This window comes from Manis javanica, chromosome 14 (genome assembly GCF_040802235.1).
Source record: "Manis javanica isolate MJ-LG chromosome 14, MJ_LKY, whole genome shotgun sequence".
Taxonomy (NCBI): Eukaryota; Metazoa; Chordata; class Mammalia; order Pholidota; family Manidae; genus Manis; species Manis javanica.
Genome location: NC_133169.1, coordinates 12,355,750 through 12,381,782, shown reverse-complemented (window position 1 = coordinate 12,381,782; position 26,033 = coordinate 12,355,750). Strand labels below are relative to the sequence as shown.

At 38.3% G+C, this 26,033-nt stretch overlaps 2 protein-coding genes across 4 annotated transcripts in view; one reads left to right on the top strand and one right to left on the bottom strand.

The window, feature by feature from the left end:
- The window catches only part of AIDA (axin interactor, dorsalization associated), a 35,763-nt gene extending 30,195 nt beyond the window's left edge, over positions 1 to 5,568 (bottom strand). Inside the window, exon 1 of the mRNA XM_017666064.3 lies at positions 5,312 to 5,568. Coding sequence (XP_017521553.1) covers positions 5,312 to 5,421 — 110 coding nt within the window. The 5' untranslated portion in view covers positions 5,422 to 5,568. The remainder of the gene's footprint in view (positions 1 to 5,311) is intronic.
- Positions 5,569 to 5,703: 135 nt separating this feature from the next.
- On the top strand, positions 5,704 to 23,967 carry BROX (BRO1 domain and CAAX motif containing). Of its 3 annotated transcripts, none has more exons than XM_073221503.1 (13): positions 5,704 to 6,052; positions 8,082 to 8,198; positions 10,824 to 10,930; positions 11,748 to 11,844; positions 13,806 to 13,901; positions 14,861 to 14,933; positions 15,882 to 15,987; positions 16,650 to 16,739; positions 18,225 to 18,310; positions 19,264 to 19,345; positions 19,679 to 19,829; positions 20,663 to 20,822; positions 21,832 to 23,967. In XM_073221503.1, the coding sequence occupies exons 2-13, from the start codon at positions 8,098 to 8,100 to the stop codon at positions 21,916 to 21,918; spliced, it is 1,236 nt and encodes a 411-aa protein (XP_073077604.1). In that variant the 5' UTR covers positions 5,704 to 6,052; positions 8,082 to 8,097; the 3' UTR covers positions 21,919 to 23,967. The 3 variants fall into 3 exon arrangements, with proteins under 3 accessions (XP_073077604.1, XP_073077605.1, XP_073077603.1); XM_073221504.1 differs by lacking the exon at positions 5,704 to 6,052 and adding an exon at positions 6,367 to 6,510; XM_073221502.1 differs by lacking the exon at positions 5,704 to 6,052 and adding an exon at positions 6,698 to 6,716.
- Positions 23,968 to 26,033: the final 2,066 nt, after the last annotated feature.

Genomic DNA, 26,033 nt, shown 5'->3' with positions numbered 1-26,033 from the left:
TGTAAAATGGTGTAGTAACTGTGGAAAACAGTTTGGCAATTCCTCAAAAAGCTAGGCATGGAGTTACCCTATAACCCAGCAATTTCAAAATCCTATGTAAGCCAGTGACCAACCACCCAGTTGGCATGATACCATGTCGGTAGTCACAGGGTCAAGCCCCAATAGACAGCCCAGCTGTCAGTGTTAAAAAAAAAAAATCCTAGGCAAATTCCCAAGAGAACTGCTAACATGTTCACACAAATGTTTACAGCAGCAGCATCATACATAATAGTCAAAAAGTGGAAACACCCAAAACATCCATCAACTAATGAAAGGATAAACAGAAGTGGTATATCCATTCAATAGAATATTATTTGGCCATAAAGAGGAATGAAGTACTGGTACATACTACAACATGGATGAACCTCAAAAATATTATGCTAAATAAAAGCAGCCAGATGCAAAAGATCACATATTGTAGGATTCCATTTACATAAAATGTCTAGAATAGGTAAATCCATAGAGACAGAAAGCAGAGTGGTGGCTGCCAGGGACTGAGGGAAGGAGAAAATTGGGAGTGACTGATACCAGGTATGGGGTTTCTTCTGTGGTGATATCAGAATGTTTTGGGATTAGATAGTGGCAGGGGTGTGGTTGTATAACATTGCGAATATACTAAAAATCAACAAATCAGATAACTGTATAATGGTAAATTTTATATTATGTGATACTTATCTCAACTATTCAAAAATTTGCTCTGGAAAAAACCACCAAAGAATTAAAAGGACACTTTGGTAAAACATTTGGTAACTGGCAAAGGAATCTGAAACCGTTATTTCCAAGCATACTATACTATTCTGGGTAGGAAATGGAAGCAAGGATACAAAGGGTAGCAAGTGCTATATTTCCTACCAAGCCAACTGCAAGTTCACCAAGTTTCCCAAAAAGTCTTAAGATGAGAATTCTATGCCATCAAGTCTTTAAAGATCAAGTGTAAAGCTCATTACACTTGATGGCCTTTATTCTATTAAAGGTTTCTATCCTTTGGCAGGTTCTTTCAAAAATTATACACAAATTTACCAAATTTACCATATTTGCCAGGAATTGCAATCCTAGATATCTACCCAAGAAGAATGAAAATATATGTAGATACAAAGACTACGTGTGAGTGTTCACAGTAGCATTACTGGGAACAGTCACAAAGTAGAAACAACTCAAACGTCCCTCCACCAGTGAATGGATACTCAAAATGTGGTTATATCCACACAACATGATGTTATTCAGCAACAAAAAGGACTAAGTATTGATGCATGCCACAACATGGATGAACCTCCAACACATTATGCTGAATGAAAGAAGCCACAAGCAAAAGATCACATATTATATGACTCAATTGACATGAAATTTCCAGAAAAGACAAAACCTTTAGACAAGAGTATAGATTAGAGTAGTTGACTGGGGCCAGAGTGGGAACACAGAGTGACTGCAAATGGGCACAAGGGATCTTTTGGGGTGATGGACATGTTCTAAAATTTGATTGTACAGATGGCTGCACAACTTGGTAAATTTACAAAAAATTCACTGAATTGTACATGTAAAATGGGTGAATGTCATGGTATATATTTTTAGACCTCAAAAAGTTATTTTAAAAAACTTTTTGAAACCTAGATAAAAATATTAATTTTCTAAATCCACAAATGTGATTTTGTCTTCTGAAGGAAAATCCATGCACTTTGGATGAGCAGGTAAAAGAGTTGACATTCTTTTAGTTAATGTGAGGAACCTTATCACATATTCTTTTCTAGAGAATAATCTCACCTTACAAGGGTACCTACAGGTAAAACAGAAGTATTCTCAGGAGGAGATTTTAAATATACTTTAAATACATAAACAAATGACTGACTGAAATCTCACAATTCATGACAGAAATTAGTGCTTCTCAAACTCTGTAGTGAAGGACTAGGTTTTTCCCCCCATTTTGTCTCAGGCTAATACTTTTATAAAATACAATAAAAACTATTGTGATGGAGTCAAATTGCTATAAAGTTTCTAAATATCAAGTTCCTTTATTTATCTCGTTGCAGACCAATAACAGTTTACAGACTAGAAAGATTTGTGGACCAGGCTTTACTTTGAGTAGCATTGATATACGATCAATCACAAAGATGATTAACAGCAGATATTCTCCAGTCTTCAAACTCACCCCTTCATTTAACAAAGTATTTTTTGAGCATCCATGTGCTAGATTAATGCCTCAGGACTGATCCTGTGAAATATCTGATCCTGAGCAACACAGTCCATACCACTCTATTGTAATAGACTGGAAGTCATGTAGCCCCAAGTTGCTGAAAGAGGTTGCCTGCTAAATGCAATTGTTTTTAATTGACTATGTATTTTGGAATAGCAATTTTAGTTTTGACCTAATTTGTTTAAATCTTCCAACAGTATTTTGCCATCAACTCCTTAATCCACCTCCTGAATCCACCCATTCAATAAAATACAATAATTATGTAATACCTAAACAATTATTTAATGGTAGCTAAGTACTACTCTGGACGCTAAGTAGACAGTAAAGAGTAACAAAGACAAACCCTCCCATACTTAGTCTCAAAGAGCTTATAATTCAAGTGGGGAGAGAGATAATAAACCAAATGAACATGTAAAGTATATTATATTTTAGATGGTGATAAATACTGTGGGAAAAAATTAAGCACAACTGGGGGCAGGGAGGGTTAGGAAGGGCAAGACAGAGGTAGAGAGAGTGGGGTGGACAGCAGGCTGCGATTTTAAACAGGGCAGCCAGAGAAGGCCTCACTGAGAAGATAACACCTGAACAAAGACCTGAAAGGAGGTGATCCAGTGACCCAAACAGATAATGCAAAAGTGTTCCAGAAGAAGTGCAAAGCCCTAAGGCAGAAACCTGCTTCAGGAAACAGCAAGGAGTGTGGCACCACTTACTCTTTTCATGGTTTTGTAATAGCAACACCCAATCCATCATTAGACTCTCAGTGCTTTGAGGAAGGAAATCAAATCTTACTCATCTTTAAATCCCCAGCTCTCACTTGCTGAGTGAAGTTGTTCAAGCAATAGTATTCTTACATGAAGACAGTACAATAATACAAACATGTTCCTTCTCTCCCCATAGCCCCTTTCCATAAATTCACTGCTGTACGTCGTACCACTCTTCAGACGTTGCTGCCAGTTAACCTTGACTCTTCCTCTTTCTTTTCTCTCAATTTCTCATCAGGGACTGAATCCTGTCATTTGTTTTTCATGTCATTTTGTAGCCCCCAAATGTTCTCCTTTTCTGCAGGCTTTCCTTTACTTCTGAATGTATGAATTTTAAATTCAACTTCATCGTATATGTAGCCTGTATGTTTTACAAAATGTAAGCCAATCATTACATATTTCTATTCAAATTTTCCACTGGCAGTTTTTATAATAATTTGAGAACTACTATGAATCATGAAGACGAAGTTCAAAGGTTATCACCGAGGTCCAACAATAGATTTGTGTGTCGATTATGCTCACTGAGATTTTCTAGAAGTTCCGGCTGAACAGCTTGTATATTCAATTTTCCTTTGTATTTTCAATTGGACACGGTATTCTTCACTTTCCATTGTAAGGTCTGCCGCTGACTGCCAACAGCTGCTAAGTCCCACTACATCCCAAGTGAGAGCTGCTTTGTATTTCAGAGTATGCCATTTTAATTAACACACACACATAGATGCTCTCTTTCTAACTGGCTACAGTGTGGAAGGCTATGTTCTCTGGTGATGAAGGAAACCTCATTTGTCCAATTCACTTTCACAACACAACTTAAAAGTGCCTTAAGCAGCATGTAGTAGAGCAGACAGGATATGAAATTTTTTAAAAAGTCCCAGATTCCAGTAGTTTAGCTTTGTGACCCTAAGTAATCTGTTCAGCCTGAGCTTCACTTTCCTCATTTTGTAAAATCAAAATAGTCACACTGAGTAAGACCAAGTGAAATTGCAAATCAAATGCCAGTGATTGTTCTGCAAGGCAGAATGGCCCACAGCATGGTTGTTTCCATTACTTTTTGAAGCTACAGGCGGTTCAAAATTGTCTACACATTTAAATTACCATGATGGTCAGATAAAAACAAATAACTACTGTAAAGAAAGAGTAAATTTTGAGTTTCCAAGAACCAATCGTGTTTACTTTCCAGAAGGCACTGAGAGAGAGAGAGAGAGAGAGAGAGAGAGAGAGAGAGAGAGAGAGAGAGAGAGAGAGAAAGATTTTACTCACACATGGTTTCATACTGGGCAACACCTCAAACAACTTGTTTTAAACCAAGGAGTTATTAACAGCAACAGTTTGCAAACAATAGCATTTTAGAGTGCAGTTCTTATTTTCAGTAAAATGTGCAAGAAACTAAGGTTTTACATATACGTAAATCTTTTCATTTTAAAAACATCCCTCAAGCTTTGGGGGGGAACCATTAAGGGAAAGAAATCGTACTTCCGATCAAAGATCAAAGACACTGGTACTCACATGTACCCAGCGGCTATACATTATAACAGGAAAAGGAGGAGGGACCTAAGGAGGGAGGGGTGGCTCCTGTGCGTAGTCTATGAATTCACATTTTGCTCTCTTCTGTTCACATCCTGCGAGGACTCCACCCAAAGCAACCGAGCAAGGGGGTGGGTGGGACTCACACAGGCTAACAAATAACAGTCTCAGAAACCGAAACGGAATCGAGGCGAATTGTCAAAACACGGCTCCCCGGAAAGAGGGGTGAAGGGGCGCGAGGAGGGACCCTGCTTTGGCGGGTGAGGCACCTCCAGTGTCTCTGCTTCCTGGGGGCACCCCCTCCCCTCGATCGCCACCAGGTCCCTCCTGTCCTACACACGGGAGAAAGCAGGCACCATACACCGAGCAAGGCCACTCATCCCTGGAACGTGGGTGGAGAGCACACGAGTACTCCTCAGAGAATCTCAAAGGGAAATCGAGGGGCAGCAACCTGAGAGGCGGCGGAAAAGGAGGAAAGGAAACTGACTGCAGAGCAGGGGACCCGTGAGGCGGTGGAAGAAACTAAGTACACAGCCGGAGAGGCCCGGAGCCCCAGGAAAGGAGGGCTACCTGTTGAATGGAACTGGCTCTTGGAGGCGGAGGGGGAAGATGGGCGAGAAACCCAGAGAGCGGACCGCTGTCTCCAGGGCAGCCTCTCCGGGGCCAGGGCGCTCTGAGCCCAGAGCCGGCGGAGCCCCACCCTGAGCAGCCTTGGCCGCAGATGCAGAGATGAGAGGCACCGACAGTAACGGGGGAGGCGGCCGACTGAAGCCGGTCGGGCCCGCGGTTAGTCACTCACATCTGATACTCGTCTATCGCCTCCACCAGCTGGCCCCAAGAGTCGAAGTCGGCTCCTCTCCTAAAACTGGCGCCCCAGCGCTGCAGCAGACTCCGGGTCACCTCCGACATGGCCGGTGCCCACCACCGTCCCCTCCCGCCCCTACCCCAGCAGGGCCGGGCTCTAGGGCGCCATCCTCCCCGGGCCTGGCCCCGACATTAACAGAGCCAGGAGGAACCGCTGCGGCCACCACCGCCACCCGCCGAGGAGCCGCCCAAGCCCATTTGCCGCCACAGCCAAACTTTGCGGCTCCGGAGCGACCGCCCCGCCGAGGCCCCGCCCCCGAGGCTCCGCCCCGGGTTAGGTTGAGGCCGCCCCGCTCCACCGAGCGGCCGCCAGTGCTATTGCGGCATTCTTCCTGGGCTGGGGAGGCTTGGCCACCTCTGTCCTTCCGCTCTGAAGGGAAGACTGCAGCTCAAGAGAAAAGACTCGGGAGGAATAATCAGGAGAGGGCTGAGGAGTGGAGTGTCCCAAGAGGGCTGCAACTACGAAGCAGCCTCCGCCCCTAAACCGGGCGCGCTGCCGCCTCGGTAGCTGTCATGGCCGCCCGGGTCAGGTGACTCCGGCTCGTCGCAGGCCTAGTTTCCCGTCGCTCTAATTCGGCAGCTCTGGTTCTCCAGACTCCTGCCCTCGGTCTTTCGCGGATTCGGACATTGCCTTTCTCTCCTCAGGAGATCTGCTGTACAGACGCCCAGAAATCCTGTAAGTATGTCATGAGAATGGGCGTTTCCCTGTACTCTCCCTACCCTTGTTTCCCAGGAGTCCCAAACAATAGGTCGCCCCCTTGTACACAGTCTCCTTAGACTCGGATAGCGGTCCGAAAAAGTCTTCTAATGCCGTGAAACAAACGAAAGAAAGTAAATTGGCCCTGCGAATCAGTGGTACCAGCAGCTACATTCCGCCGAATCCCCATACCCGCGTCCCCCCTAGCAGCTGGGGGCCTTCTAAGCGAAACGGGTTTGTTCAGCGGTCGTCTGCCCGCCCCTCCCTGAAGGATGCTATCGGCTCTCCACACAAATGCCTGTTCAAGAAAGCGGGGCACGCAAAGGTTGGCGCCTGCGCCAGGTCGCCGCCCGCCGCGTGAAAACAGGACGGGGCCGGGAGGAAGAGGCTGGGTGGTAAACAGGAAGTGGGCGCTCGGAGCTCGGCGCGGCGCTCGGGTAGGTTCCGGGGGCCGGGGTCTCGGGAGTGGGGGACCCTTGACAGTAATCCGAGACCCCAGTGGGGGCAGTTAGGTGGCCGATCCGACTGTTGTACCCATGGCCCTAAAGGCACCCTCGCGCCCGCGGGTGGCTGCGTCCTGCCCTACCCTCCGCGTTCCTGAGGACTGGAGGGCCGGGTCTCAGAAGCGGAAAGATGGGGCCGGGTACGGTTCTGCCCCTCTCGTTGCTGAAGTAATCATGTGCAGAACTTAAGGCGTTTTCGTCCGGAAGTGGGAGGCCGCCTTAAGAAAGTACTGTAGAAAAGTTGCTATCACAAGATGAAGTGTACTGTGTGCTTTTCTCTCTGGAAGGTTTAACTTATATGCACGTGCTAGTTTACTTGGGTTATAACGGAGGTTTACATGGATGATGTTTACAAGGTTATGTGTATTTCTAAAGGACTTGGTAAATATTTTCAGTCATAAATGAATTTGCTCAGTTTTTCATTTAGTACACAATGTATTTTCTCTTCATCAAATATTTGTGCTCTCCAAAACCGGTTTTAACAGAAGTAAGTAAATACCGTTAAGGGAGGTGCTTGAAGTAGGTGTATCACTCACCATTCAGTCCATGTTTTGTTTTGTTTTTCCCCCAGCAAGAAAAGTCGATGGACGCATGGATAATGCCTTCAGATTAATTAAACCTTATAATATCTTGTCTATTACTTCCTGGAATCTAATTGCCCTATTTAAGTCTTTAGTTAGGCCTTCCTGTATTAGGTGCACTTTCTACCCAAGGACTCTAGGCAAGTGAAATACTCCTGTTTTTTGTTTTGTTTAACCTAAAAGGTGTGGAACTTAATTTTTTTTAAGTTGGCCTTTCACTTAAGTCATTTTTCAAACATTTTGGTTTTTCAGGTAGAAGTTACTGAGTTTTTTTTTAATCATGAAAATGCTCATTTTATGGAACACATGCTATATAACCAGTCAGACAGTGTCAGCAATATCATGTGGGAAATAGCTAACTTAAAACATACTTATTTCAAGTAACCTTAGAGGTCTAAATAAGGGTCACCATTTGAACCTGTTTTGGAAGTTACTTTCATCTAGTTCTGTGCCCTTCTCAATTGGAGCCGTCCAACTGAAGTCCCGTACTATACTACTAAAAAGTGCAGTCTGGGGACCAGCAGCATCATGTCTCAGGTCCTGCTCCATAGTGTTGAATTAGAATCTGCATTTTAACAAGACTCCCTCCCCCCAGGTGATTTTTATGAACATTAAAGTTTAAACATTACTGCTTTGGTATATTTAACATCGCAGTTACTCTGGGAAGGTTTCCAAATGCAGTTTTTCTATAGGCCTGATCTAAACATAGACTACTATAAATAGAGAAAACAAGATTGACTTATGGCAATGAAGCATTTTATATATATATATATATATATATATATATATATGCATGGTCTATGTATTTTTATGTGAAAATGTGTATATCCTGTAGTAATCTTATATTCTTAAAGATTTGAATACTATTACATTGTTTATCAAATGTTTTATCTTTATTTTTTTATACATTTCTTTTGTCTATAGGCAACGTCTGGAAAAAATGACGCATTGGTTTCATAGGAACCCATTAAAAGCCACAGCTCCTGTCCCTTTTAACTATTATGGTGTAGCCACTGGCCCTGCTGCTTCAAAAATTTGCAGGTAAGTTTTAGTCTGTCTCACTAAGTATTGAGCCACCCTTGGATTCAATTTGTTTTAGGTCCCATGGGCCATTCAGAAGTATGTAGCACACAGTTCCTAACCTTAGACTACTTAAAACCTTACAAATGACATGAAGAATTAAATCATAGATTTTTTTTAAACTTTGGCAGTCATTTAGGTCAGGGTTCCTAGTGAGTCCCAGAGACACTGAAGAAATCGCAATAAAAGAGTTAAGCTATTTGTTACAAAAGACTCAACTTGTATATGGATATTGTTAATTGGCTACATAGTAAATTCATTGACTTCTGAACAGGGAGAGAGATTCCTATCACCTGGGATAGCCTTCAGTATGTTCATGTAGGAGAAAGGACTTGACTAGGGTTTCAATAAATTATATGGCTCAGATCAGGGATTGCCAAACTACATCCCATAAATAGATCCAGTGCTTATTTTTATAAATCAGGTTTTATTGGAACACAGCCACCCCCCTCCCCCCGCTTATTTACATCCTGTCTCTGGCTGTCTTTGGCTGCTGTCCTCTACAGTAGCAGGTTTAGTAGTCCCAACAGAAACTTAATGACCCACAAAGCTGGAAATACCTTCAGGCCCTTTACAGAAAAAGTGTGCTGGTCCCTGATTGGGATATTAGGAAGGGAGAAGAGAAAGTCATTTCTGACAGGAAAACCTTTGTTCTAGGGCTAGTGAGTATATCCATTTGACTAGAACAAAAAAGTAGATGCAAGAGATATTTCAAAGGAAGACTCAACTGGCTAGATTGGCTGATTTGCTGTGGGAAGTTGAAAATAATTCAATCTATAAGGAATTCAAAACTTAGATGATCAAGACATTGATGCTACCAGTAAAGGAAAACCAGCCAGAGTTGCTGCTTTTTGTGGAAAGAAGTAATTGGAGCAAAAGATAGGAAAACTGGCTTCGCATGTAGACCAGGGGTCAGCAAACTAATTCCATAAAGGGCCAAATCTTTTAGTAATATTAGTCCCTTTACAGTGACTTGTACATAAAGTCACTGTTGCACATTCCTTGTTCGTTTTCACAGAAAGAATCTGTGGGCCATACAAAAACAAATTACAGGGTGTATTTTGCCAAACCCTGGTCTTAGGCTCCTAGAAGCTGGTCCCAGTTAACTGTTTTATGTGCACCATTAGGCAAATGTCTCAACTTCTTTGGGCCTCAGTACTCATCTACAAAATGAGTGGCCTACATTGATATTTCTGAGGTACATGTTTCTCAAGTTCTGTAATTTTAAGGTGAATGTCACTTTACACAAGTCGGATTGAACGTGATGATTGAGTGCCTACCTGGAAATAGCTAGCCAACTGTTTGAGTCTAGAACAGCCCTTATTTAAGAATTCAAATATTTTCCTAATCCAGGAACTACTACTTCCCAGCTTCTAGTTAAGTAACAGTGACAGATTCGTAAGATAGTCCACCCCATTTTTGGCCAGTGTATGTAATTGTTGGTATACACCTTCTTGAAATAAGCCTCTAGAGCAAGTACCAGTGACTAAACCCTCCCATCTAGACCAATCAAGACTGCTACATTGCAGCCCTTTTAAATCTTAAAATGTTTGAAATGTTGGCATTCTTTCACTCGGACAATTTTGAGTGCTTGCTTTGCTGTGGGCACCTCCTGAGTTCTGGGTATACAGTCCCTGCTCTCCTGATGCTTAGGATTTAAATGTAGTCTTTTTTTTTTAGTCATTTCACACAAGTGTCTTCATTGTTCATGTAATATCATTTGTGAACCCTCTTTAAGCAAGTTGCCTTCTGAAGTTAGATGTGGAACTGGAACAGGACCAAGTTAGAGCTGATGGTAGATGCAGGAGTGGATGTAAAGCTGTACAAATAGGTGAGATTCAAGAGAGAAAAGTGGAAAGGCAGAGATTGAACATTTTTGGAGGTGGGAATAGGAAGGGGACAGGAAAAATACAGAAGGAACTTTCAGAGATAAGAGGAGACTCTGGAAAATTTAGCATCACTGGAATCCGGAGAAATGGTGGATCTGAAACATTGCTGCAGAGAAGTGAAAGGAGAATAGAGATGAGGGAGCAGTTTTAAAATGACCAGTGGCCATGGGGTTTTACAAATTCTTCACGTGTATGTTGAATTACACAATACAATTTCATTTTTAAAATACAGTTTTCTACTTAATAGGGTATATTTTGATATGTCAAATTTTGAAATTTTAAAGAGGTACTAAAATCACGCACGAACATGTTAAATTCCCATTCAGAAAGCTTTTATTGTGAACTAACCTGTTTAATTTACTCATTCTTAATTCTTTCCTCCCATCGTAAATGCTGTGTTTGATATTTTAAATTAAAACTTGCTGTATATTTTTATTACATAATTGAATTCATGATTTGTCCTTTTAAGTGGACTGAGTTTATTTTAGTACAACTTATAAACAATTGTTACTAGAAATTTCACTTCCTCTGGTGTTAGTCCTAATGGCATTCATTCCTGTGTACTTAGTAATACCTTAGAGTGGGAGCAGGGGGGATGTTTAAAGCTTTTACAATTAAAACTTCTAATCCACTTTTACACAGATCCATTGTAGTACCACCTGCTTGGCCTTAACTGTCTCTTTCTTTCTCATGCAAGTGACTTGAGATCATGCAGAGCACAACTGCTTGAACTGTTCACTGATTTGAGTTGTAATCCAGAAATAATGATGAAAGCAGCAGATTCATATTTTTCACTCTTACAAGGTTAGTTATTTATATGAACTTCAGAATTTTTAAAGAACTATGCAGAAGTTCACATTTATTTCTTAGACTTTTCAAAGTTTAGTCTTCTGGGCTATATTCTTTGATATGCTTGAGTTTCAGAAATGTGAAAATATAGGTGTGGTATGTAGTCTTTCTAACATTTTGAAAATACAGTATGTGCATATTTCACATTATGTTACCTTAGGAGAAAGTGTAAGAGATGGAAAAGGAGAGAGGGGCTAGGAGTTTCTTTCAGATACCTGGAAAAGTCATTATCTGAAATATTTTCTAAACACAACATTTTATATTTCTTTTAAAACAGAAACGTTTTAAAAAAGAATGAAAACTTGCCATTTGCAACAGCATGGGTGGACCTAGAGGGTATTATGCTAAGTGAAATCAGCCAGGTGGAGAAAGACAAATACCATATGATTTCAGTTAAATGTGTGGAATCTAAGAAAATAAAAGAACCAACAAACAAAACATAATAAACTCAAATACAGAGAACAAAACTGGTGGTTGCCATGGGGGGAGGTGGGGCGAGACAGCAGGTGAAATAGGTGAAGGGGGGAATAAAGAGGTACAAACTTCCAATTAATAAAATAAATTAGTCACAGGGATGAAAAGTACAGCATAGGGAATACAGTCAGTGATATTATAGTATCTTTGTATTGTAACAGAAAATAACTACACCTACCCTTGTGAGTATTTCATAATGTATATAATTGTTGAATCAATATGCTGTACACCTGAAACCAATAAAATACTGTATATCACCTAACATAAAAAGACTGAAATGTTTTTTATCTTTCTATAGGTTTCATAAATTCATTGGATGAATCCACCCAAGAAAGCAAGTTACGATATATTCAGAATTTCAAGTGGACTGATACATTACAAGGACATGTTCCTAGGTAAACAATGCTAACAGTACCATAGTTAACTCACAGCCTCTGTATTTGGAGAAATAACATATAGGTCAGATCAGCATTTTCTCTTAATCAGGAAATTAAAATATTGGACCTAAACTCCTAAGACATTCTAGTAAGTAAAAATATACTTTTGTTTCTCCTGGACCAAATCTGTTTTGAGGTAAGCAATACAACTGTTAACTAGAATTGAATATCCTTGGCTTTTAATAACACAAAGAATGGTTTGGAGATTTGGAGCCCACATCTGGCTTTCAGTCTTTGCCTGCATTCAAAGAGAGCAGAATTTTGGTTTTCTCACACTTGTCTTTTCTAATGGACAGTCCAGGTGTCTTTGGCCAGGCCCACTCTTTCCTTTTACCCAGTTCCATACTCCACACTCGTTTGACTCACAGTATTTGTTTTCTTCCTAATTCCTATCCACAGTTCCTGATTTTTTTTTAAAGACTTCCCTTCAGAACTTTATCGTAACTCACTTGAAACCAGTTAGGACAAACCTAATTATAACAGGAAAAGGATACAGATCAAAATGGTACCTAATCTTTATCTTTTTTCCACCTTTGGGTTGTAAAAATGATCATATGTCTTTATCTCAATTTGCTTTAGAATATTACTATTTTATAAAATCAGAAGGGAAGAAAATGAAATGGAGATTGCTCAAAGGCCAGGGCAGGTAATAGAGTGGAAGGAGTATGGACTATGGACTCCTTCTAGATGCAATTTCAGGTCTTGTACTGTGTGAACATCCGTTTCTTTGAGTGTTGGGGTTACAGATAACCGGGCTTTGGTGAGAAACAAAATAGGAAAATTTATGTTAAGTGACTAATGTAATGCCAGGCATACAAAATCAATAATACTGTATGTAGAATTCATATTGGGTAGGAAGTTGAGGACTATGGAATCCTTTCCAAATTTTAATATTCTGGGATACTAAGGTTTTCCAAGTTCTCATTATCTGTTTTTCTGTATATGATCCCTTTGTACTTAACCTAAAATTAAGGAATATTTCTGTTAATAACGAACTTTTTCTTAAAGAATCAAATCTCTGTCAGGTGTTTCGGATTACATAAATTTGGCACCTTTCCACCATGACAGATTTTGATTCCTTGTCACAGCCTTTTTGAGTATAGTTTTATGAGACAGTGAAGAATTATGAAATGAAGGCCTTAAGTAATAATACTGAGTGTTCAGTATATCTGAGATTAAATTATTTTATCCTTGAGTACTACTTATTCAATAGAAAGTACACTGAGAAGTTCAACTGTATGTACTCCCTATTACTTAGATGTGGTACAATAGAAATGGACTGTTTAGCAGCAAGGCAGATTGAAATAAATGAAGGATAAAAAGGGAGAGAGTTATTCATGGGACTTACTATAAACTATCTTTTTAAAGTTATAAATCAGATATGCCTACAAGATCACCAGATGTAATTCATTTGAAAGTCCTCAGTGTTGAAAAGAGTAAGCTATTAAACTATACATTAAATATTTTTCAGCCAGGAAAGTTGTTTTCAGAAGTTTATTTATGACTCTTATGTTTTTGCATATTAATACATAATATGTTCAGTGGGATAGTTTATAAGTTATTTTATATGTTGTATAAAAAATTTTTTTTTACTCTAAAAAGTTTCCATTTCTACATTCTTTTTAAGATGGAGACAATAAATAAAGAATAAAAAGCAGAATCATGATTCTAGTTTCTTCCCTTTGGGTAATTTTTCTGTATCTTGGTAATATGTGTATAAAATAGAGTATTCTGTTTTCTCCATCATTTGAGGTGAGATAATGTCCAAAGAATTTTCAGGTTCTTAGCAGAATAGTGAATAAAAATTAGTAATATTTGATTAATAAGCCTTTGTCATCATCTTTGAGTCATCTGTAGTAATAGAATCTAAAGGAAACAAGATATAAAGTAGAACTTAATGATCATGTTTATAATTCTAGTGCCCAGCAGGATGCTGTTTTTGAGTTAATTTCCATGGGATTTAATGTAGCCTTGTGGTACACCAAATATGCTTCAAGACTGGCTGGAAAAGAAAAGTAAGTTAAAAGGGAAGGGCTATCTGCATATGTTATTTTTTAAATATGTATGAAAACGTCTAGGCTTCTGATAAGTGAAAGGTTGCCTCATAATGTTAGTATTTTAAGTACCAGATTATGAAGCCAGTATTAGAAGGGGAAAAACTAATGTTTTCATAGGGAAAGTCTTTCTAAATAAAACCCCAAACCATGAAAAAGACTAATTGAATAGTTGACTGCATCAAAGTACCATAAAGAAGGTTAAGAACAAATGACAGATTGGTCAAAAAAATTGCAATTCAGATGACGAATTGTTTTTATAATGTATACTCCTACAAGTAAACACAGAAAAGGCCAAGAGATCAACTGAAAATAAGCAAATGACATAACCAGGCAATTCACAGAAAATAGAAATACAAAGGCATATAAGTATGTGACCAATGTTTTGAAGAATTATGAAATAAAATGAGATACGATTCTTATAATAGTAAAAGAGGATATTAGTACAAAACTGGCAGCTACCTACCTACTATGGTGCACCTGAACATGAACGTAGTAGGCAGCAATTTAAAATGAAGTTGAACTGTATATGCTGATGTGAAATTATCTCTAAGGTAATTCAGGTGTTTAAAACAAGCAATCTAGTGAATATTGTGTGTGTTTGTTTTTTTTACTGTGTGCATGTATTAGGTGTATATATTTTGTGCTTGTTTATGCACAGATGGGCGTAAAAACAAGAAGCCTTTGTCCAGACTTCTAAATAGGTTCTCACTTTTTTTCATTTGTAGTATCTTCTCTTTGGATATTTTTCATATGTATTTGTTACACTTTTTTAAGTGTTGAGTTAGATTTTTTTTAAAGGAAGAAAACTAGCAGTGAGAAACACAAAAATGGCTCATTTGATGTTACAGTAATGTATCAGTTGTTAGTTCTAATACAAGAAATGGAATTCATCCTCTAATGTAACCACTATCTTTAAGCATAACAGAAGATGAAGCAAAAGAAGTCCATCGCAGCCTAAAAATTGCAGCTGGGATTTTTAAACATTTAAAGGTAAAACAATAATAATAGTAAAATGTATTCTTAATGCATTAATTCTCAAGTAATTTTTATTTATTTCTTTGGAAGATGGGGGTAGAGAATTATTTCATTGTGTAGAAAGAACTGATATGTGTTGTGTTTTCCTTATGTTAAGTATCTTGTCAGTGAGTGCAGCCAGTTACAGAATATTAAATGTCTCCGTTTTAGAAAATCAGCAGTTAATTTTACAATTAGAAAAGTCAGAGTTATAATTCACTGCTTTTTCTGTCTTTTCTGAAAAGATAGGAGAAAACAAAGTACAAAAATTCAATGGTTGTTAACAGTTCCCACAGCAGTTGCCAGAAGCAATCATGATCCTGTGGAACTGAATTTCTGAATGCATTCTCTGTGCCAGTGAAAATGCTGGTGGGGCTATCAGTACGCACTAATTACATCAAATTCCCTGAAGATGTGATGGGAATTAGGGAAAAGACTAATGTATTTTCCACCCAGAATTACCCCACCTCATTCTCATTAAGCCACCATTCACTGAAGGCCAGTGTTGGGTTTTCTCATGATAAAATAAGATGCTTTTACAGTGATTAAAAAGCTGTGACCCTGAGTTAGCTATAAAATTATAGCCTTCTTTGTCTACACTTATTAATGTGAATGAGCAGTTCTGGCTGCCCCACAGAAGGGAACCTTGGCCACTGTTTCAGCTAAATGTTTTCTAAGACAAACATGACTTCCCTGTCTAAGCAAACTGTTAACACCCAGATTTTGTTCCTGAATTTTAGTATGCAGGAGTTTTTCTTCTCTATAAGCTCAAAACTGCTTTTTACACAGTTTCTGTTTGTACCCTAAATTTCTGATAAGTCCCCAAATTGAATGTGTCATAACTTCCATTTTCTTTATCTCTAACAACGGGGTTACAATAAAATTTGGCTTCTTTTTTTTTGTTTGTTTTTCTTTCTCTCTTAGGAAAGTCATATCCCAAAGCTTATTACACCTGCAGAAAAGGGGAGAGATTTAGAGGCACGACTCATAGAAGCTTATATTATCCAGTGTCAGGCTGAAGCTCAAGAAGGTATCCTAAATATTGTAAGATTGCTTTCTTTTGAAGGAATATATTGGCACATTATTCTTTTATTCTTCAAATCAGAATTAGCTAGAATTAGGTTCTGGGAAATTTATAGTGAGGAGTAATTTTTCCTGTAGTATTTTCCTTCATTTTTAGTTAGCAGGAAAAGGCTTTATAGTTTAATGGCTCTTTTTAAGAGCATTTTGATTTCATGCAATTTCTCAAGGCATAGAATTTTGTAACTCATTCCTTTTCCTCTTTCACAATTTGACTTACCTTGAAACCTTCACCTTTCATTGGCAGAAAGTAGATGAAGACTCAGGTGAAATCATTAATGAAACTTCATAGGCTTTTGTTACTTTTTATTTCAAATTCCAGTACCCTGAAAGTACTTGTTTTCTCTTAGGTCATGCTATTTTATAGTAGTAATTTTCTGTGATTAGCTAGTAACTAGCTTGTGTTTTTTTAAAAAGAAAAATGGTATCAGAACCAATAAGCTCAATGTTTTATCTTTATTTTTGCATTTTCTCTACCTTTTCATGTTAAAACTTTTAACAAACTATATTAAAATCCCAAATTGTTGTACCATCTTTTGCAATTACAATTGAACTTAGGGTGAATACAAGTGAACTTATTTATACATTCACTTTACTGTGTTTTGGTTATAGTAACAATTGCTCGAGCAATTGAACTGAAACACGCTCCTGGGCTAATTGCTGCACTGGCACATGAAACAGCCAATTTCTATCAAAAAGCAGGTAAGTTTATAATTCTGTCATATTTTTAGTCTTTAGGTTTGCAGATGAACTCTTGGTTTAAGAGGGAGCAAGCAAAACAAAAAGATTCTGAGATGATTTCATTTGCAAAACAAATAATATTTGCATTATTAATCTTGTTTAAAAGAAAATAAAAGAGCTGTTCACAGTTACATACTACATAACTTCTAATGGAAAGGGTAATCCTATGTTTTTTAAGCAGTTATATCTAGTAATATAGCTCTCTTATTTTTGAAATTGTTTTGGTCTTTATATAACTTTATGGTTAGTATCCTTATTTAAACAGGAAAGCAAACTCCAAAGGATTAACTGCTAGTAGGTGGGAAACTGGGGCTAGAATTCGGGTGTTTCATTAGCCTATTCAATTTATTTACCTATTTAGGAAACATGCATGTTCCTGTTTAAGGGATGATTGCAATTTTGTTGAGTATACAAAGATCAATAGATCAGAGTCACAGTCTAGGGAAGGGGACAAATGTACAACCACATTATTATAGCATGAATTAAGATGCTACAGTGGTGGAATAAAATTCTGAAGGATCTGGGTGTGCTAGAAAAGGCTTTCTGGAGGAAGATGGTGTTTTAGCCTTATTTTGAAATATAGAAGTTCTGAAAGTTTGTTAGGAAGCTTTAGCAAATGGGAGTGAAACATTATCTCTCTAGTATGTACAGAGATAAGAGAAAACCAGACACATTCTGGAACCTTTAGAAAGATACCCTTAGCTGAAACAGGATGAGAGAAAGGAGAAGAGGTTAGGGTAGTATGCATGTGTGATACCATAGACTGGTCTGTAGGCCTGCCTGAGGAATTTGACCTTATTTGGAAGATATTTGGGTCCCATTAAAAGATGTAAAGTAAATCGGACTTGATTGGATTTCAATTTCCTAAAGGTCCCTGTGGTTGCTAGATGAGAAATATGTTTGCTAGGTGAAGGAACATTAGGCCAACTTTACTTAACACTTAGGAAAAAATGATTATGGAGGAAACCATAAAAACGTTGACAAAGACAGCAAAGTAGGAAATGGAGAAGTAGAAACAGATTGAGAGATGTTTGGCAGATACGTGAGCGTGTGTTTTATACAAGATTTGATGATAGGGTGGTGAGAGGAGGGTATCCTACGGATTTCTGACTTGGGTGGCTAGACTACTCTTTGCATTGCTATATTGCATAAATGTTTAAAAGGTGTAATAGTACAATTTGTATTTACCTTGAAGTTCTTAGTTTATCATTAAACTAAGGTTACATTAACTATCAAACCAGAGAGATGCTGTTTAACTAATCTTATGTAGTTGGAATATAGTTACGGGAAACTAAATCACTTTAAAGGAAGGTCTTTTAAAAGTATGTAAATGCTCGAGTTTTATACCTGAATAGCATTCTGTTTTTAGCATCTGAACACATGAACTAAAAGCCTTCTAGTGAATCAGGGTGAAATTATATTTTGCTTTTTAAAATGTAACTTTAGATCATACTTTATCCAGTTTGGAGCCTGCATACTCTGCTAAATGGAGAAAATATCTTCACTTGAAAATGTGTTTCTACACAGCTTATGTAAGTATTCATAGCTCTCAAGGCAATATAAATTTACTGTCTTTCCAGTCCCCTGAGTGCCAGGGCTGTCATCTCTCTAGACTCTTAATTAGCATTTTACAAGTAATGGAGTCACTGATGGTCAGTGCAGCCATTGTGAACTGAAGTGGGTGGAAAGAGATGCTAGAAAACTATAGAACTGGATTATAGCAGTGGAATTACTATTTGATTTAACCTACTTTTAGGCTTAATCTTCTGCATGCAGAATTCTCTTAATGAGAATTCTCCTGTTTCATCGTACACATTGAGGAGAAGGTATTTATTAATTCTAATCTTAAGTCATTCACACAATATATCACCTGGGTTTTGAAGAATCTTTTATAAGCGGTCTTTTGGAAGTAATTTAATCAGTCTTGTAAAACCACCAAACAAACTTGTTTTGGTTAGAATTTTGTGAGGGATAACTAAGAAGCCTTTTTCAGATCTGGGTACATAGTTTTTTTTGCCCTGTACTAATGTAGACATTTAAAGATATATTAGTCCTACTAAAATAGTAGTAGGACACTAATAGAGTCCTACTAATAATTGTATAGGTCCTGCCTAGTCCTACTTCAGGCTGGTACATTTCTCTTAAAACCTGTTCAGTCCTTAACCTCAAAATCCTCTCTCCCTCTCCCCCTGCATTAGCACAGTAATTTCCCTCCTCTTACCACTGTGCCCTTATTTTAAAAACAGGTTTCAGCAAATATGTTTTGTTCTCAGCCCACGGTTAGAAGGCTAGCCTGGCTCAAGGCTTGACATAATTTCACTTTTTATAGTAACAGAGATGGGGGAAAGCATATTCCAGTAAAGTGTCAGAGATTGCACTGATACTTCAGACAGTGGGTAAAAGCATTTATGATGTATATGTAAAACAGCGATAGTGGAAAGCATCATTTGGGGGAAGACTGAATAAAATTTGTTTCTATTACCAGGCTTACTGTTATCATGGTCAGACTTTGTTGGCTAGTGATAAATGTGGTGAAGCAATTCGGTCTCTCCAAGAAGCTGAAAAATGTAAGTATTCCTGCCAGGATATTAGCTCCTTTTTTAAAAACAAATGTTTTATCAGAAAGAGGAAATAAGCAGTTAAAAGGGATTTTGGCTGAGTTCATGAAAGAGAATGGAAATCAGTGAGGTAATTGGAGAAAAACAAAAATGTTTCAAAAACCTGGAGCCTGTAGAAAATACCCAGAACCTGTAGAAAATATGCATCTTCCCCTTCTACTATTCTTGGTATTGCTGTTACTCTAGGTAAAGAGCAGTAACATTTCCTACCAGATCTAATTTAAAGCCAAGTAGTCGATAATTAATTACAGTCAAATGACTTTATATTGCTCTCACGTGCAGTTTATGCAAAGGCCGAAGCGTTATGCAAAGAATATGGAGAAACCAAAGGACCTGGACCAACAGTCAAACCTTCAGGACACTTATTCTTTAGAAAGCTTGGAAATCTTGTAAAGAATACCATGGAAAAATGTGAGAGAGAAAATGGATTTATGTGAGTGCAGCTTATAATTATGTTTAGATATTAATACTGTTTTAGTAATACCACAGTTTGTGTTAGTCTACATTCCCAAAGATTTTTTGTCAGAGTGCTTTTAAGTTCAGCTCTATTTTTCTCTTTAAATTGGTTGATAACGTTCACTTCTGTTGGGCCTAACTTTTATTCTATTTCTGTTGATGGTGTATGAAAGGTCTTCAGATTGAAGCCTAAGTAACATGTAGCCCACTCCTACTGTCCTGATTTCCTCTTAGCTTTGTTTCCTTGCCATTCCTTCTTCACGATTACATACATCTTGTCGGTACCCTGTGCATATTCATCCCACTCTGGTTTCAGCTACCTGTACTGCAGGGAAATTAATTTTCTGTCAGTCCTGCCTAATCAAGCAGCTTTCCATTATTAAGTCAGCATTTTCAGACTAGGTCACCATCCTGCATAAGTTGGTAGGATCAATTTCGTCCCTGCCTTTATCTCTTTACATTCCTCCCCTTATATTCTGCATCTGGTCATACTGAGCCCTTTGATTTCCTTGAACATGTCTAGTTTAACTTTGCTGTCTTCCTTTGGAAAGCATCCCTGAACCCCCCCAAATCTGGGTGAATTGTCCCTCTTTTGTGTTCTGGCACTCTACATCCTTCAGTAGCTTCTGTTACTGGCATTGTAGTTGACTGGGTTTCTTGACTTCTAACTTAGTCATCTATAATCTACATGAGGCAGGAAAATCTCTGTCTTACTAATCATTAAATTGTCATTTTCTTGCACAGGGCCTTGAACATAATTGGCAGTCAAATAGTAAATAAATGAATTACTGTTCCAATTATTTTTTGCAGTTACTTTCAAAAAATTCCAACAGAAGCCCCACAACTGGAACTCAAAGCAAATTATGGTCTTGTAGAACCTGTACCTTTTGAATTTCCGCCTACAAGTACTCACTGGACACCAGAAACATTGGCTGCATTTGATCTCACCAAAAGACCCAAGGATGACAATGTATGAGATCGTGTTTTTTTTTTCCATTTATTCACAAAAGTTTAAAAGGAGAATTCAGAGTTATCATTTTGATATTTTTCCTTTTTCATAAAGAAATACATGTTTCTCTGAATGTTAAATTAGCTAGTTACAGTGACTACTGTAATCTGTTACAGAGCTCTCTAGAGGTAAGACCTCTAGGCCTTAATTGTCTTCTGATTTTCTACATAATTGATGTTTTCAACACATTATCTTCCCTTTTATGATTTGTCAGAGCCTCCTTTAAGAAAAGTGTGAGAAAAGGTCTAAAGAGGATGGTTTATCCGTGTTTATGTCCCTATAGCAATATCCTGTATTTTTTTACTATTTTTTGATTAGCATATTGGTGGTTACTTGAAGATTTGACATAATTTCAACATTCCATGAAATCACCCAAGAGTAAAATAAGACTGCTTCTATTCATTGATGTCTTTGTATATCTTGATGTACTAAATCACATAGTAGATTAAGTAGAAGATGTGAGGTTTGACTACCAAAAAATGAGGGATCTATTAAAAAGGGGGGGGGGAATGGGAATTATTTTGCAATCATCACTCCTTCCTTGAAATTGGGTTATTTTTAAATAATTTTCTACCTATACTAAAACCATCATCCTTAAAATAATTGTGTTTGTATCCTGTGCCGCCTGTAAAATAATGCCCTAAGATGTAGCCTCTTATTATCATGAGTTATTTCCAGAATTAAAGGTCCCAGTGCATGGATTCATCATTCAGTTTCTCCCTCTTCAGAAAAAGTAAAAGTTCCATTAGCTTGATTTTTGCCTACCCATCTAGGTTTTCATCGCCACTGAAATATTGCTTTCCGATTACATCTTAATTGAATTGATACGTAGCTTCTGGAATAGCTTTATTAATGTCAGTGTTGTGTAGGTTAATATGACATCTTTTAAAAGTCTGAAGTGGGAAAGATGTAGTGGTTTTTTCCTCCAAATCTTAGTTTATGTACTAAAAGAGTGTTTTCCTCTCTCTAGACCAAACCCAAACCAGAAGAAGTGGTGAAACCTGTGAAAGAACCAGACATCAAACCTCAAAAGGACACCGGGTGCCACATCTCCTAAAATACACTGACGCACTGTGCATTTGACTTTCTCTACTGGCAGATAAGAGAAATCATGGAACTTCGTATTTCTTAAAGTGATTTCTCTGAAACTTATAGAATAATTTAATACAGAGTATAACTGAATAAACTACCTTCAGTTTATTTGCTCTTGATTTTTAATATAGTGGGGATGTTTGTGTTTTGTTCTAGACTCCTTTTTAATCAGGACAATGTGTGAAAGATTTTATTGTGCCTCTGAAAGGCATATTTGGGGGCTGGGTTTGTTTTTTTTTCCCCCTGAACTCTGGGTAGTAATAAATTCCAGGTTAATATAGGGCCAGAATCATGTGGTTTCAGGTATGTTTTAATGTCTTCACAAAAAAGTTGATTTTCCTTCCTCTTCCTTGATACCAGAAGAATGACGGGTCGGTTTTTCATGCTTTTCTTCCCTCTCTCCTAAGGAATTGCAGCACAGGCTTGTTATGTTGCAAGTCCGTTGTCTTCTGGTGGGAAAAAAAGTCACACTTATAAATCAGAAATCTTAATACCAAATCCTTTGTATTTATTAGAACTTATAATTTACTCGAAAATCAGTGTTTATAGGTATGTTGGGACCTTAACTCCTATTCTGGTAGCCCTGCACTTCCTTTCAGTCCCTATAAACCTGTGGTGATTTTTACAGGTACCTTTTCTAATGAATTTTTTTACTTAAAGGACAAAACTTTGTAACAGCTGTTAGCATTTCTATATGAGATAAGACAAGAATGAAAATGTTTTTGCAAAAGTCAAATATTGCATGATATAAATTTTAACCTTAACAAGATAGGTTGTCTTAAATTACACTGGTAACTCTCTCCTTCTTTGTTACACAAGTTATAAAATGTCTGATTTCAGTATACTTTCATTTTTAAATGTTTTCTAATACACATATCCTGTCAAAATTGTGCTGCTTTAGGCCAAAGGCCATAGAAAAACTCAGCCAGCAGATACAGTATGATCTTAAAAATAGCTTGTAATACTTACTTTAGTATATACACAAAGTTGGGAAATAGTGGACACATTATACTGTAACAAAAGTCACACATCTGTAGGTTTGTCTTTTGATTATTCTCTTAGGGAGTTAGCTAGTTTCCCTATTATAAATGACAGATTAATTGACATAATAGGAATAATAGTAATAGTATATATTGAAAATGTGCCAGGCACTGTACTGAGCACTGCAGCCATTGAATCCACACAGCAACTCTGTGAAAAGTAATTAAAATCTGTATAAAGTGCTGAAATAGAAATACACATTTCATTATGAATTAAAAGTAGATCATGCCTATCTGAATATTGTGCTCAAGTAAATGCCTAAATTATAGTTTATACTCCTGAAAAAAGCTGCATAGAATCAGTGAGATTTTTAATACATGGAAATGCTAATTACTCCTTGCTGTGTATAGCACTTAATATTTCAAGCTGCAGTTTCCAGAATAAGTGGAGTAACAACAGATACTTAATTTTATTTGGCTGACTGTACAAAAATTATTTTAATTAAATTTCACTGTATTATGTGTAATACTTAGTACAGAATCACTTGCTCTAAACAGTACTTGATACCAGGGTATTAGTCTCAGCATATAGGACCTATTTATCTTATATAATAGTACTTATTAACTGGGTTACTAAATTTTCACATTAACATTTCTGTGGCTCACACTACCACATATGGAATGAAATGTTATATGCTCAGTGCTTCTGTCAAACGCAGTGAATACTGGCATTACCTTCAATCAGTAATTGGTGGCTTTGACATAAGCAGATAATATATTCAGTTGACTCAGTAAAGATGACACTTTGTAACTAAAGTATTCCATTATTTATCATATTCTTTGAAGTAGTACTGAGAATTTTAAGGAGTTAAATATAAAGAAGTGGCATGAGGGTTATGGAGAGACTATAACTATTTAACTGTTGCATACATTTCATACTTAGTTTAAACTGGGTATTGACAGCTACCATTCTGCTAAAGGTGTTTGTATAACAAATCATCTATTTATGAAAATAAAAGTAATTTTACTTACAATTTTATTGGAAATATTGTTTTTTGATAAATATGTTTATATTTATTAAGCTGGTAACAGTTAATACAATGCAAAATCCTAATTCTTCTCAGTAACATTTTCAAATGACAAACACACTTGCATCAGTTTGTATTACGCCACATGCGCCGCACATTAAACATTCAGCACTCCATCGACTTGGTTTCTCTTTATGTTTATTGGTACTTACCACCTCTTGATCTTGAAGTAGAATTTCACTACCTGTGTGTATCTTACTCGTGGTGGCGTCCAGCGTGCTGCTGTATTGTGTACTGTGGCAACCTAAATCATACATAATGTATTCCAAAATGAAACCATATTCAGAAATATTTCCTTATTTACCAGAGTAATTGTGCTTTAAAAAAATACCAGGTGTTTTCTAATATGTGTATGACCACAAATTTGTTGTATCATTTGGGATACCATAATTTTATGTCTAAGTACTTCTAAATTTGATATTTGAGTTTGCTTAGATTTTGCATTTTCAAAGAAACATTTTAATAGTAAACTAAAAATAATCTGGAAAGAGAGCCTACTCTGTAAATTATAGAATAGAAAGCCATATTTGACCACACTTAGCCAAATTTACAGACACCCAATCTGGTACGTGTGATGCCCGTGGTGTGCATGAGGCAGATGTACGATCACGCCAGCACACTTAGAGCGCTGCCCAGAGAGAATGTCAGATGGCCAGGAGCTCCGTTTTGATTGTTTAGAGCTGCTCAACTAGTTTGCCTCAAGCTGTTGGTCTTAGCATGTGGGGGATGCTGGGCAGGGCCTAAGGTACTAGCTCCCCGGCTAGTCACCTCCAGAGTCTCAAAGGATTTCCCACATCATCTGCCATCGTTAGACAGGCACGTCAGTAATGTCACTCAACTCACAGTGGGTGCATGCACACAGTTCAGTACTGAAAATAGAAGATGCCTGCCAGGCGGTGGTCTGTCAGCGTTCTCACTGGGGAGCAGTGGTATGTTTACACCCGCAGTTTGTTCTTACTCCATGTCTCTCCTCACTACCCTGCCACCGCCTACTAGGGTGAGTCACTGGCGGGGGCCGGGTTCCTCGGGTGAAGCGGCCTGGAGAAATGGGTGGGTGCTGCTCTGCCAGGCAGGACTGTGAAGGCCCATCCCTGCTCTCCCCAGGGCTGTGGCCTTTAGACCACCTCGGGGAAGAGGGCAAGGTGGGAGCAGGGGGACGCAGTGGCCCTTGCGAGCAGTGCACATCAGCCCTTGTGTAATCACCCAGTGACAGTTCCTTGCTGTCTTTTGACCTGGTTCATTTAAAAACATTTTGGATTAATGAAAACAAGAATCCTAGGAAAGTTTAGGTATCATACCTTCTGGAAGTTAAATGCCAAGATGCAGAATTAGTGTGTTAACCTTGTTGAAAACAGGTTACAATGCTGTGTTTCAGCAAAGGATCAGAGTGTAAATGTTATCAGAGAACATTGAAAGGTAGCCATTTTAACATCAGGAAATAAAGGCAACTACAGGTCTGTTGTCTCCTTATTTTTCCAGTTCATTAGATGATACCTTCCCCCACCCATTAAAATAAACTAAACATGATTCATTTATTAAACAAATACTGAGTTACCGCCTCTGGTCAGGTAGGAGACTGAGCAAGGAGAATACAGGACAAACCCCAGCCCCTCTGCTGGAGGGGGTGCTGGCGGGTGGGGGTGCAGGGAGGAAGGAGACAGACAAACGAAAAGAAATAGGTTCAGTGTGATGATAAGTGCTAAGGAGGAAAAACAAGATGTTGAATGGTGGAGGTGAAGGAAGTGGGATGGAGGAGCTGTGAGCAGACCATTTGAATTAAAGATCTGAAGGAAGTGAAGAAACAGTCCAGGGAACAGCCAGCACAAAGGTCCTGTGGGGGAGGTGAGTCCGCGAGGTCGGGGGAACAGCAAGACCAGTGCAGTTGGGGTGATAACGAGGAAGGGGAAGAATGGTGCAAAATAAGGTCAGGAAGTGTTGGAGGCCAGATCTACACTCTTGGGCGCCATTGCAAAGACTTCCGGTTTTCTGGGTGAGGTGGGAAGCCCCTGGGG

What these genes read in the sequence shown, in the direction of transcription:
- BROX (XM_073221503.1), top strand. Translation starts at nt 8,098, where the DNA reads ATGACGCATTGGTTTCATAGGAACCCATTAAAAGCCACAGCTCCTGTC. An exon ending in TTACAAGGACATGTTCCTAG is followed by an intron (nt 11,845 to 13,805) that starts GTAAACAATGCT and finishes TTATAATTCTAG; the next exon opens with TGCCCAGCAGGATGCTGTTT. An exon ending in AGACTGGCTGGAAAAGAAAA is followed by an intron (nt 13,902 to 14,860) that starts GTAAGTTAAAAG and finishes ACTATCTTTAAG; the next exon opens with CATAACAGAAGATGAAGCAA.